This window comes from Lampetra planeri, chromosome 14 (assembly GCF_965212315.1).
Source record: "Lampetra planeri chromosome 14, kcLamPlan1.2.h2, whole genome shotgun sequence".
NCBI classification, from domain to species: domain Eukaryota; kingdom Metazoa; phylum Chordata; class Hyperoartia; order Petromyzontiformes; family Petromyzontidae; genus Lampetra; species Lampetra planeri.
This window is the reverse complement of record NC_136120.1, coordinates 3,441,344-3,454,431: the sequence shown is the minus strand read 5'-3', so window position 1 is coordinate 3,454,431 and position 13,088 is coordinate 3,441,344. Positions and strand designations below refer to the sequence as shown.

Below are 13,088 nucleotides of genomic sequence, written 5' to 3'. Positions count from 1 at the left end.
ATACAGGATACAAGAGTAAGACAGAGAAAAGTTAATAAAGTAAGAAATAAATCTTGACTTATAGCTTTCGTGACTGCAGGAATTCATATTCTTGGGTCTTTCGGTAAAGTCACATAGATAGGTTCAAAGAAAATAACTAAAAATAAGAAAAAACTACGACGTTTCGATCGCAACACAAATGGTCGTCTTCAGGAAAAGGATGACGATTGCTTGTGTTGCGATCTAAACGTCGTAGTTTTTTGTTAATTTCTTTGAACCTATCTACGTGACTTTAGCAAAAGACCCAAGAATAAGTAAGAAATAAACATAGATGTAGCATGGAAGTACAAATCGCAACCATACGTACATTCCTGCAGATTTGTCAAGACCAAATGTAAGCTTAGGCAAGGCAGCAAAACAACAACAACAACAATCCAAGACACCACCAAGACAATACAGTCACTCGACTAGAATGCACTTTATATTTGAACTATCCATACATGGGTAAGGTTCACAGTTTAAAATCACACTTTCAAAAATGGCTGTATCTGTCACTGGTTTTCTGTTTAAATATATCTTTATAATGAAGATTTACTAGCTTAGAGGAAACAAGGTTGTTCTAAAACGTTGGTGCTGCAATGGCAAAAGCTTTGTCATCCCATCCAATTCTCGCTCCAGGGATAGTTAAAAGGCAATGAGATGTTAATGAATGCACAAAGTAAATTGTAGATTTTCCAAAAAACATATTTTATGGATAACCAGGGTCCAATGTAAATGTCTTCTTGCAGCGAGTGATATGGGATTATAATTTAAATAAAGGTCACAAAAGTGGGTCCTGTATGGTCCATCCAGGGCAAATCGAACAGCAGAATGATAGAACGGGTAACGTCTGTTCAGTGTTTCATTTGTAGCTGATCTGTAAGTAATGTCATATAGTAGTCTAAAACTGGTAGAATGATAGCTTCAACACACACTCACACACTCAGGCACTCTCTGGCACTATCATTTTGATGGCTTAGTGCCATCTTCTGTAGCCAAAAACCTCCTCGTGGCAAAGAGGGGCAGAGTGGGGTGTTGAGGGAGAAGAGTGTTTGTATCAACTACGCTTGTTTGTATCAACTAGGTAAGTCAACCTGGCAGGCAGTCACGAGTTTGCAAAGCAATTACAAAAGCAATAAAGGTAAAAAAAATGTATACAAGAGAACAAGATACGAATATCACGCAATCACAAACAGGCTGTACACTACATTTTGGATCAAAGCCTAAGATCGGATATGTAACAAACAACCTGACGTAATTTAAAATATGTGAAGGAGATTTGTTGAATATCTTCCGTACGCTCAGAATAAACAAAGCCTTCAGCAGGCACCGCAGAGATGATCACTACAAAAACAAGGCAGGAAAATCATGCACATGCATGGATTCCATTACGCTTTCAAAACGTGCGTTTAACAACCAAAATGTTAGCTTGCGAGTCGCAAAATGAGATGACATTACACGGCATGACACATCACGAGGTGACATGACACAATTATGTCATGGGTAGGCAAGCCCGCCCACGGCGGGTGGTGTCTTTTTCTTGGCCAAAAAGGCTGACCTTTTACTGCTGGTTTTTTATTTATTCATCACCAAGCATTAGTTAACTCCTTTTAGCAATTTGCCTGGTTTTCAATAGTGTAAATCCATAACAGCAAGAATATTTTAAATACATTTATAAATTTTTATTGGATGTTATTTAACAGAGTTATCATGACCCACATTACATACATACATATAGATAAACGGACAGAGGAAATCCATTACCAATTTGAACCTTAGTTGGAGTGTTCCATAATAATAAAACATCACACGCATGCCTGTAGGTGAGGGTGCATGGCTGGTTTGTTGTGCCTAGTTTGTTCTTGTACTATTCCGAATCTGTCTCCCAGAGGAGTGAATGTGTGCAGGGCACTGATTCTTGATCCGTATTGATGTGAGCTGCGTGGGCTGAATGCCAAACTCTGCCAACTATAACCCGCTCATGCTCCCCCCGCCCCCCCTTGTCTGCCCAAATCTATTCTGCTGCAGTACCAACGGCTAAAACCACCGCATTCCCCATGCATTGTTCTTCCTCGGGAAAACTATTTTTAAGTGCTCTCGCGGTTACTCTGAATGCCAATCAGCTGCTGCAAGACACAAACAACCAAGTCCGCTGTCGCAGTTTGCGGAGGGGGCAGGAGGAAGGACGCCACCGTTCATCTTCATCGCAGCGCTCACGATGCAACATCAGTGAAGGGTCACAGCGCCCAAAAATCAAGGGGCAGCACACATACAACACCATCACCGTGGTATGTAGACTGGACCGGCCGGTTCCATTACTCGTAGTTTCACAACCTGTGAAGTTGCCTAGGCCAAATCACCCTAAATAACCGTCATCTCATCAGATCTCAGAATTTTAAGCAAACTCAAGTCCTCTTAGTAAATTGGTGGGAGACTGCCTGGGAATAAGAGGTGATGTAGGGGAGGGCTCCATGTTGGCAAGGAGAGGCCTCACAACAATGGATTTTTTAAACTGTCTGCATAAAGCATTGAACGTATGCACGGGTTATTTTGTTATTCTGGTTGTCTCCCACATAAAGCCAAACACTCAATTATGGAAAATGCCAAACGTTCCAAAGCAGAATCCTGTTGAAAAAGGGTTCTGAAACTTAAGTAAGGCTCCTGTGGGAAGTAAAGGGAATTACTATCATCATTATTATTATTATTGTAAGTTCCTTGAGATGGCTAGGGACATGTCTTAGGAAGAAAGAACACCACGTCGGAAGAAAGGTGGTGGACATGGAAGCACTCGGAGAGAGGCCGAGAGGCAGTCCGAGAGAGAGGTTGTTGGAAGTGGGTGAGAGCCAGGGTATGAAGGACTATAGAGTGGATGTGGAGATGGCCCAGGACAAAAATGGGTGGAGAAAGAGAACTAGGAAGGCAGATAGGTAAAAAATTTACAAAAATTAAATCACGACATTTCGGGCACTTAAGCGGTGTGCTTTCGTGTGTCTCTGAGACACACTTAAGCGGTGTTGTGCTTTCGTGTGTCTCTGAGACACACTTAAGCGGTTGTGCTTTCGCTAAGTTGTCCCCACCTGAAGAAGGACGCTTGTGTTGCGCCCGAAACGTCGTGATTTAATTTATTACATTTTTTTACCTACGTGACTTTACCGAAAAAACCAAAGAGTATGAATCCTTGCAGTCACGAAAACTTCAAATCTAGAATTAGGAAGGCAGACTCTACACGCCTGGGGAAAAAATGTTAACAACAATGAAAATATTATTATTGTTATAAGTTGCTATTTCAGCCAAACACTCCGGCTTTGCAGTTCTGAGGAGCGCTGCCCACCGCTCGCTAAACCTGCCATGGGCCCGGTCTCGAAGCCGTAGCAGCCAGAATCCACACAACAAACAGAGTCCGGACGCAGTCTCACGACCGGGAGCAGGAGCTCGTTAAGGAACCAAGCGAACGGGAGAAGGGCAGGAGAGACCCCTGGACGGGCGAACGGATACCTCGCACATCTGCAGCTGGAACATGCGGCGCTCCTTCTCCAGGTCCTCGGCAATCTCGGCGCCCGTGATCTCGTTGCGGATCATGCCGTGCTGCCGGGCCTGCTCGCGCTTCTCCTTCTCAATTTTTAAGCTACGGGAACAGAACACGTACATTGACAACACACGCACACGAAAGATCGCCCCCCCCACCCGTGAAGCCTCAACAGACTGTTGGGGCAAGTGCTGTTCGCGAGTAACATCTATGGCGGCCAGTACGGCACACGAGGGGGGTGGGTGGCCAGAATCATGCCCGACTGTCTTTGTCTCCTGAGTGGCGATGTTTAAAGATCAAACCAAGTACTCATTTGAGGTTCAGCCGAACTACAGCAGGGCCCAGGACCAGTTCAGATGATCATTACTGGTGTTGGCTGTGAGTGAGAAGTGAACTCGTGTCGCCGGGTTCACGTACAAATACAACACAAAAACGCACGCAGCAACAACAACAGTCACAATTTGTCACCCATAAACAACACTGACAATAGGCGAGGTCAGGGGTCGGCAAATAAAACGACACATTTTTTTTCTAGTTCGGTCAAAAGTTCCATATTTTGAAGAGCTGCAATGCATGTGAATACGTGACGGTGCTCCTTATTAAATAACGTCACGAAGCAGTCCTTAAAGAGCCGCATGCGGCTTCGGAGCCGCAGGATGCCAACCCCTGGGCTAGGTAAACTCTTAGGCGAGATTCAGTGGCGAATGGCTTCATATTTGGTAAATTCTAAAAATGATCAATATACATGGGTGTAGTTAATGCAAACTGAAAATAGTGATTTTTTTTAAGTAACAAAAAAAAAAGAATACGGTGATGTGTGAAATAATAAATGTGTTTGTTGTAGTGATAAAAACCCCGTGACAACACAACAGCTTGTGTGGCCTGATTATCTCGTTATAGATGGCCTGGGATAATTCGGGAAACTGAACTGAACACGGACACATGGTCTAAACCAGGTTGGTATTTACACCCAGGTCTCGCTAGAAAAATATAATTCCGATCTGAATGGGCTCTTAACTGGTTTTATATATATTTAAAAGGTAACCAATCGATTTAGCTCCAGAATAAATAGCAAAACTATGGAATGTGATGAATAAACAACAATGTACTAATCTGACCACAACGAAACCAGACGACCGCACTCACAATTTCGTCTCGTAGTCTTTCCAAGCCTTGTCAAACGGCTTCTTTAGTTCCTGCACACACCAGCAGAGGAAAAGGCGCACAGACACAACCATAGTTGTACGCCTTACTGACTACTCGGGGCAAGGGCTGTTGGCCATGTGACTCGCCCACCTCGTGTGGATAGCTACACGTAGACGTGTCATCCTACGTCTTCTCCCCCCTGCGGCAGTACACGGAGGGGTCAATGTAAGTCAGGTCAAAAGTCAACGCTCAAACAATAGGTGGGCAGTGCTTGGTGTTGTAAAACCAACAACCCTTTTGTCAATCTGCTGCTGGAAAGGGGCCTCCGCACGGCTTGCAGGTCGAGGGGGTTATTTGACCATACTTCACCGTTGCTGGACAATGCAGGCTGGTGGAAGCGGGGAACATAGACATCGAGGCACAGCACAATGTGCCCTCTGCTGCCCACAATGTAGCACGGCGACCTCCGATAAGCAATGTTGGCTACGTACGGTGCGAAAGAAGTTCAACATACAGCTCTGCAGCCGCCAACAGCAACCAGCCTATTATTATCAAAGTGCCCGGAATGCATCCATCTTGTCAGCCCTCGGAAACTAGGCAGGTTGAGCCTGGATAGTGCCTGGATGAGCGGCCACCATGGTTGCCTGCCATTTACCAGGAATTTTTATTTTAATTTCACAATTAAAAGCCCTGTTATCTCGATGAGCTCGGATAAATCATGGCCGGGGGAATAACGTAGGATACATATATTTTGAAATGTAATTAACATAATGGGGCTCCGTGAAAATCATTACCATTGAAGTAAAGCTTAAAATTCTGTTTCTTACAAAAAAACTGTGCAAGCACATGTGTATTTATGTCTGGCCAGGATGCACGGTGGAGATGCATTATCTTGTTTACAGCCCATGTTGGCAAGCAGCACAGTCCCACGCTATTTTAGACTCGTGTCTAGGCCTTGGAGCCACTGGGTGCGTTACAAAACACCGTACAGACAAACGAGCTGCGGGTGTTGTTACTATCTTTTACACGATGTGTATATTTGATGCGAAAACTAATTTAACGAAATAACAAAAATATGGATGTAAAAATAGTGCTTTGAAAAAATAACAAAAATCCGAAGTGGTTTCTCACTCAAATGAGTTTGGTGTGGCCCCTCATATCCTGTTTACAGTTTTGAGATTTGGGAAATTTCACTTTCAGATTTCGGAGAAGAGTGAATCCATAGGATAAACCGGCCACTTTCCATAAAAGTGGTCGCAAATATTATTGACCCGAGGTAAGTCAAGGTCTAGGTCACCCTACGACCGGGACTTGAACTCGTAACTTTACGACAGTGAGCCATGCTACTTTACCATTGCAATTCTTGTTACTGCACTGCATTTGAGCTGTCTGCAGTCATTAGACCATAATTTGATTAATGGCAGTCCCTCTCACCCGGCAAACAGTCCACCTTTGTTGCTTTTACCAACTTTCATTGGACAATCGCACCAGCTAATCACGAGTGGAAATGGGCATTTTTGTGCCGCGTTGCATTTAAGATACGCTGACACAAGTAACTTATTAGTAATCTGTCAGTACGGCACCGTTGGATCATCCATTAGCATCACCGGTCCATTAGGGGCCATCCATTCAGTCCGTACGCATGGAGAGGGGAGGGGGGGTTAACTCGAATGTGTACGCTTGCGTATGGGGGGTCTACTGACAATGTCCGTACGCTAGGAAACGTGGGGGGGTGAAGCCTCGATAATAATTTGTCTACATTGGCCTTCAAATGAGCCACAGTTCAGTTTCTTCAGCTGTCAGACAACAGGTCCTGCCGGGAGAAGTGGCACTGTGGGAGAGGTGTCACTCATGTGCCACCGTGCCCCTGACTGTAGCTATCACGCAGCTCAGAACAATAAGTGGCAAAGGCTCGCAACTTAATTGTTTAATGCAGCCGGCGGTGGACTATCTGTTTTCTTTAACACGTTAATATTATTCATCCTTGATCGTTTCTGCGTGGATTAAATGTCGGCCGTTCTATAGGTTTCGGTGGGGAGGTGCGTCAAGCGTACGTAAAGCAGGTGGGGGGGGGGGGTGTAAAAAGTACACGTGCATACAGGGAGGGGGGGGGGGGTCAAGTTGACAGATTTTTGCGTACGTACTAAATGGATGGCCCATTACTGTGCAATCGGCAAGTCATTAGTGAGCGCGCCGCCCAAACCGTGATTGATACAACTCGCCCGAGTCTTAATAAATGGTGCCCGCATGCGTCCAGCGTCTCTCACCCCTTTCACTTCCTTGAAGTCACCCTTGAGCACGGACTCGAGCGGAAACACCAAGATGTTGGTCATGTTGCAGATCTGCGGAACAATAACAACCCAGGGTGACCAGGGCCCCTGTTGAGCTCGTAGAGAGCTGGTCTCCTGGCCTCTCGCTCTATATGCGGTGAGATAAGACGCCGTGCACGTGCGTGGATTATGTAACGCCTTCTAGCACGCGCTTGTCCTTGGGAGTATTTAATTATGGATAGCGACGGTGGCGCTCGTGTAAGTTGTGTAGGAGGCAGGGCGTCCGTGGGCCACGATGCGACAACGGGGGCTTGGACAGAGGATTTACTGGGAAGGGTGCGCTTCAGATGGCAGGCCCTTTAAGCGTCTTTCTTAATGACGTTATTCTAAAGTCGTGTTCCTATTATCGTGCCTGACTTACAGGCAGATGGGCAAGACAGAGCTGACGCATTTACAATTTAAACCTTCGTTGGAAAGTGTTCAAAACACTCCACGACAAGCCAAAGTGTTGGGCAATGGCTCTTCGTAAGAGCGAAGGATTGTACAGTGGGATACTTCTAAAGGAGGTTCCTGTACCTTGGTAAAAACTGGATTTTGGGAATCATTGCCAACTCCCCAAAAAAGATTTAAACTCATAAAATAATTAGCACATTTTTATTCAGAAACTTGATTTACTGTAAAGTAACAAAGTTGGGTGTTGTGAAGTATTACTTCTAAAGTAGTTCATACAATTTATTTTAAATTGAAGGAAAATAAATTCTGAGACTTTAATAACTGTTCGCAACACAACACGTAGCGCTATTATGAACAGATAAATTACGGACATTAATGTTCACGCAAGAATATTTTAGAGTTCAATTGTTTAACTCCATTGGAGTTTGCAGACCTAGTTTCTCATGCTCGTTAACAAATTCTTGACTGGATGCCAAGGCCAGAGACCAAACGTATACAATAGTCTTTGATAGCCTTATTTTATTATATATATGCAGGTGGCTGTAAAGCAAGGTTTTCATGACCCAACTGAAACTCTTGTGTTTCGAATATTTCTTTTCCATACTTGGAAATAAAAAAAATTGATTCATGAGGTTGAGATGACGTAGTTTGCAAAAACTCTATGCATGAGCTCATCCAGTGATGAAATGCAGACCAGGACTCGCAGAGTGGCAGTGATGCAGTAAAACGATGACACGAAACTTCTACTGGAGTAGACATATTGTACAAATCAGGGTTCACATTGCCCATCGAGTCAGACACTGATTTCCACACAAACGTCGCTTTAGTTACTCGACTCGCACGTTTCATTCTTTTCGTTGCAAATTAATTGGAGCAAATTCAATGCACGCATAAGCATCGATTTTAATTGACGGAACGGCACAATCGCGATGTGGCCCGACTGAAAGGCGGCTGACTATAGCGGCCGAGCGAGCAGCAATCAGGGGTAACGGCGGAGGCGGAGGCTGGGGGGAGGACACGGCAGCCACAGGGCGGCGCGTGGGAGTGGGCCCGAGCCTGCTCACCATATTCTTGAGGACGGCGGCGATCTCTTTGGTACACGAGGCGACGTTCGTGAACGCCTCGCCCAGATCGATCTCGTTCCGCTCCAGAAACGTATTCCCAAATCTGTCGAGAGCCTGTGACAGAGCATCCTCGCTGTCCACGTGGGCTGATGGGGTCAGAGGGGACAGGAGGAGGTGGGGACGAGAGAATGCGAATGAATTTTTTCGATTTAAAGCTTCTTTCGTGACTGCAGGGATTCATCTTCTTGGTTCTTTCGGTAAAGGCACGTAGAAGGGAAGTAAGAAAATAATAAAAATAAAACATAAAATAATTCTCACGAAGTTTCGGCCACAATGCAAGCAGCCGACAGACCTGGTTTTCACCTGAGGACGGCTGCTTGCGTTGTGGCCGAAACTTCGTGAGAATTATTTTATTATGTTTTATTTTTATTATTTTATTACTTCCCTTCTACGTGACTTTACCGAAAGAACCAAGAAAATGCGAATGAAGTCAGGAGAAATGCTGCTTGCGGTGTTCCCCCTTCCACCGCCGGGCCCCCACCCCTGGCGGACCCTCTTCGTCTTCCCAATGCGATGCCTCAATACCTCTCCGCCTCTCAGCTTTCCATCACCCCCCACCCCTTAACCCAGCTACGACCAGGCCTACAGCAACCTCTCCTTAACGACTCCCGTCTGTGCTACTGTCACTAAAACTACACCACCACTTTTAATAAGCCTATTGTCCATCTCAAACTATTCTCATTTTAAATATTATTTTATAATCGCCCGAAAGCGCCTTGGAAATGGTTCTATATAAATCTATATATAAAATAAGATCCATAAGTATGGATTATGTAAAGAGTTCCAACACGCATTTATTCACGGATGTGTTTCATCATCAATATGGAAGCTGTATATTTGCAAATAGCCCTTTTGCCTCCAGTGGATATACTGGGCAACCCTTTGATCTATTTTGCCATTTTTCAATTGGGTCAGCAAATTGATACAATTTACTTCAATAAATATTCACAATGTAAGTAATAGGCTTAAAACAGCAAATACATAAGAGGAATTAATGTTCATATTTAACGCTACTAAAGTTTCACTAAAATTGTATTGACATTTATGAGACTTACGGTGCCCCCTTATGAATAAAAACTGATTTTAGTAGGTGAATTGATTCTTTGTTTCAGGTTGGCCGTCGTGTGCACCATGCGTGGTGGAAGCCGCTCGACTCACCCAGTCCGGACGCGTTGATGGCTTTCACGGCTTTCTTAATCTTCTGCAAGATATTGCGGTCGACGTCCAAGTACTGCGGAGAAAAGGGAATCCACGAAGTCAGTGCGGAGGCTAACGTCCCTCCTGGGTGACCCCTGCAGGTTGCATTTATTTTAACGCAGGACTAAACATCTCCACGTTGTACCAAACATCTCAACGCTGGGCCAAACATCTCAACGCTGGGACCAAACATCTCAACGCTGAGCCAAACATCTCAACGCTGGGCCAAAGATCTCAACGCTGTAACAGACATCTCAACGCTGGGCAAAACATCTCAACGCTGGGCCAAACATCTCAACACTGGGCCAAACATCTCAATGTGGAATCGAACATCCCTACGCAGGACAGTTAATGCAATGTAATGGAGTAGATATTTAGATATATGGTACAGTCATACCTTGCCCAACGCAGTTTTAAAGAAGGTGTGTTTTGGCTATACACGGTTTAATTATTGAGGTATGTTCACCGGAACGTGGGTGTGATATTTCGGCTCTAGGCGGTTAGACGCTACGATTCTCATCTCCGCGTTGACAAGTAGTACACTCTTGATTTGAAGCTTTTGTGACTGCAGGAATCCATACTCTGTGGTTATTTCGGTACAGTCACATAGAACCAAAGAGTATAAGTAGTACACTGTACGATTGTACAGTACAGCAGACGCTGCGGATGGATATCTTGTCTCCATCTCCCCCCCCCAACACTTTTACTCAGGCTCGCTCCAAGCGTCACCAGCCCCCTACAACACCCCCACCATCGTTCATTATCAGTAAAAATGTTGAATGTCACTTTTTAAAATAAATTTTACGTCTTGATATGTTTTATTTTATTCTAGACACGTATTGTGCGTCTGTTTTTTATTTTTACGTGACACCAACTGGGGGAAAATAATGTAGAATTAGTTAAACATAGAGGCAGGGGGTGATAATTTTGGACCGAGGAACGTAACCCACTTTTTCCCATAAGGCCTATTATTTGTCGAAAGCATTTTTTTCCCAACACGGAATTTTCCAGGAACGTAACCACCGCGATTGATAAGGTAATACTGCACTAAGAATGCCTGTATCACCCAGCATTATTAATGAAAGAAGCAAGCAACGAAGCCTCATCTTACAGACCCTTTATAAACTACCTAGGCTTGGTTGGCTGCGTGTTCGAACGTACACGAATGAGAAAATTTAAGTTTATAGTTAAGACCACGCTCCTATTCACTTCAATAAATTGTCGACGGAGTGACGTCACAACATCAAGGATCACACTGCTGCGCCTGACCATGACATGACACAGTTGTTTTTGTTCTCACAAGAAATAAATATAGAAACTCGTGTAGGTCACACAGCCTCAGTGCGCTTACAAATGGTAAGGGCTGTTTGTTTCTTGGGCAGTGTCTTCCTTTAAAAGAGATTCCCATCGGCTGGTTATTGCTCGACTCATGTTCAACAACATCAGCGAGGTTGTGCGTGCTTTCGACAGTCAGACAAGTGTATGGACATGTGACTTTGACGCCCGGGACAAGGAATTCATCAGATCCAGCACATGCGACAAGTATAAATAACCTTGATCAATTCAAGAAACGTTATCAACTCTCATCTATTACAAATGTATTTGTGTTGCTTGTTTTCTGATCGCTTGGAATTTTGGGCCTTTGGGCCTGTGCTCATCAACTGTGATATAAAAAAAGCATAGCGAGTAACTCTCAACTTGCTTCCAATCAGGTTAGCTACGTACGGTGCAAAACAAGTTCAGCATACATACATACATACGGAATGATTTGATTGATCGATTGACAAACATTAACAAGGGAGCCACCCAAGGCGGTTACGCACAATATCTCCGCCAGTGATCTGGCTTCAGCCTTCTCTGGCTGTATAACCATACGTGAATTACATCAGGAATCTGTAGCAGGTAATCCGCACTGATTGATATGTTTCCCATTAATGCATGCTTCTATGTCGCTTTTCATCGTCAAATTCAATTTTTTTTAGACAGCACTTCAACTTGCTCTTGATTGCAAATGTATTTCATAATTTCGACCCCGGTCTGCCTTTATTAATGACCCTATATATATTTACTCTGCTGTGATATATGGACACTGACACAGCAAATGAAACACAAGCTTAAAACTACAAAAATAGCATGGGGAAATGCACGCCGAGAGACGGGAACATAGGAATCGGGAGACAAAAGAAATTAGGAACAGCAGTCAATCACTCATAATCAACGTTTTTGGATTTAGATCGCGTTATTCATAAATGTGTCGTAACCCTCCACCACCCGACACGGCCAATCAGCAAAAAAGTGTCACGTTGACAAAAGACAAATAGTTCACTGCTTTAGCCCACCGGTGTGTTGAAGCATTTACAATTTTTTTTGTGGTTTCACGCTTCAACACACCGGTGGGCTAAAAGCAGTGAACTATGATCTAACCCAAAAACGTTGATTATGAATAATATTGGTCGCGAAAGCCTACGTGTTAAGTCAATCATACTGACTGCTAAAAAGAGTAAGTGGGCTTGGGCAGGACACATCACTCGCAGGAGTAACGGACGATGGGCAACACTGATGATGAAATGGAAGTGTAATGCGGAGCGTGTTTTTCTCCCATTCAGATGAGAGGAGCAAGAAGTGTTACGACATCGCACAACCAGGAGGAATGGCAATGACGTAGGGGAGGTCTTGATCAAGCAGTGGATAGATCATGGCTGTTGATGATGTCTATGATGTCATCAGGGAGTTAAGTTTGTAAGAACAATGAGGTTGATTGATCAGACGCTGCCACTTTTGGTAGCTTCTTTAAAGCCGTTATGGCTCTTTCCATTGCATCATTCTGAGGTCCATATTTGAATGTAAATAGCACCATGTCATATATTGATTTGCTTAATAATAGCGATGTTAGTGATCAGTGTAATCTCTTACTGAGTAAGACTAATAAGGCAAATGCAATGCCTCTAAGCATACACCCGAATGTTGCAGAAAGTGCCTGATTGGCCGATCCAGAATTCAAGTTTACTAATCCTGGAACTCTTTAATCGTTAAGAATCAGCAGGCGCATTTGTGCAAATTAAAACTCTCCGTTTCTCTCTCACGATTATCCCGAAGCAAGAGGCCCATGCCCGATCCGTCCTCAGGCCACACCAGACAAAGCGACGGGAGTGAAAATTCAACGTCAAATGTTACGCAAATGGGACACAGAAGGCGGCTCGACACACACGACCGATACAGCCTGGTATCTGAAGCGGCACACTTCCCGTAAGTGCCCTATCGGCACCAGTCCAACTAAAAACACAGGCACAAACAAAAAGACAAAGATTCCCCATATAGCCTTAACAGACTGTTGGGGCAAGTGCTGTTAGCGAG

The 13,088-nt window shown here is 44.3% G+C and overlaps 1 protein-coding gene across 3 annotated transcripts in view; it reads right to left on the bottom strand.

The window, feature by feature from the left end:
• The window catches only part of LOC144722308 (arf-GAP with SH3 domain, ANK repeat and PH domain-containing protein 2-like), a 94,390-nt gene that overhangs the window by 33,997 nt on the left and 47,305 nt on the right, over nucleotides 1-13,088 (bottom strand). For all 3 annotated transcript variants that reach the window (XM_078600448.1, XM_078600449.1, XM_078600450.1), the window contains exons 2-6: nucleotides 9,696-9,768; nucleotides 8,478-8,623; nucleotides 6,958-7,032; nucleotides 4,691-4,740; nucleotides 3,514-3,643 (exon numbers count right to left, since the gene is read on the bottom strand). In XM_078600448.1, coding sequence (XP_078456574.1) covers nucleotides 3,514-3,643; nucleotides 4,691-4,740; nucleotides 6,958-7,032; nucleotides 8,478-8,623; nucleotides 9,696-9,768 — 474 coding nt within the window. The remainder of the gene's footprint in view (nucleotides 1-3,513; nucleotides 3,644-4,690; nucleotides 4,741-6,957; nucleotides 7,033-8,477; nucleotides 8,624-9,695; nucleotides 9,769-13,088) is intronic.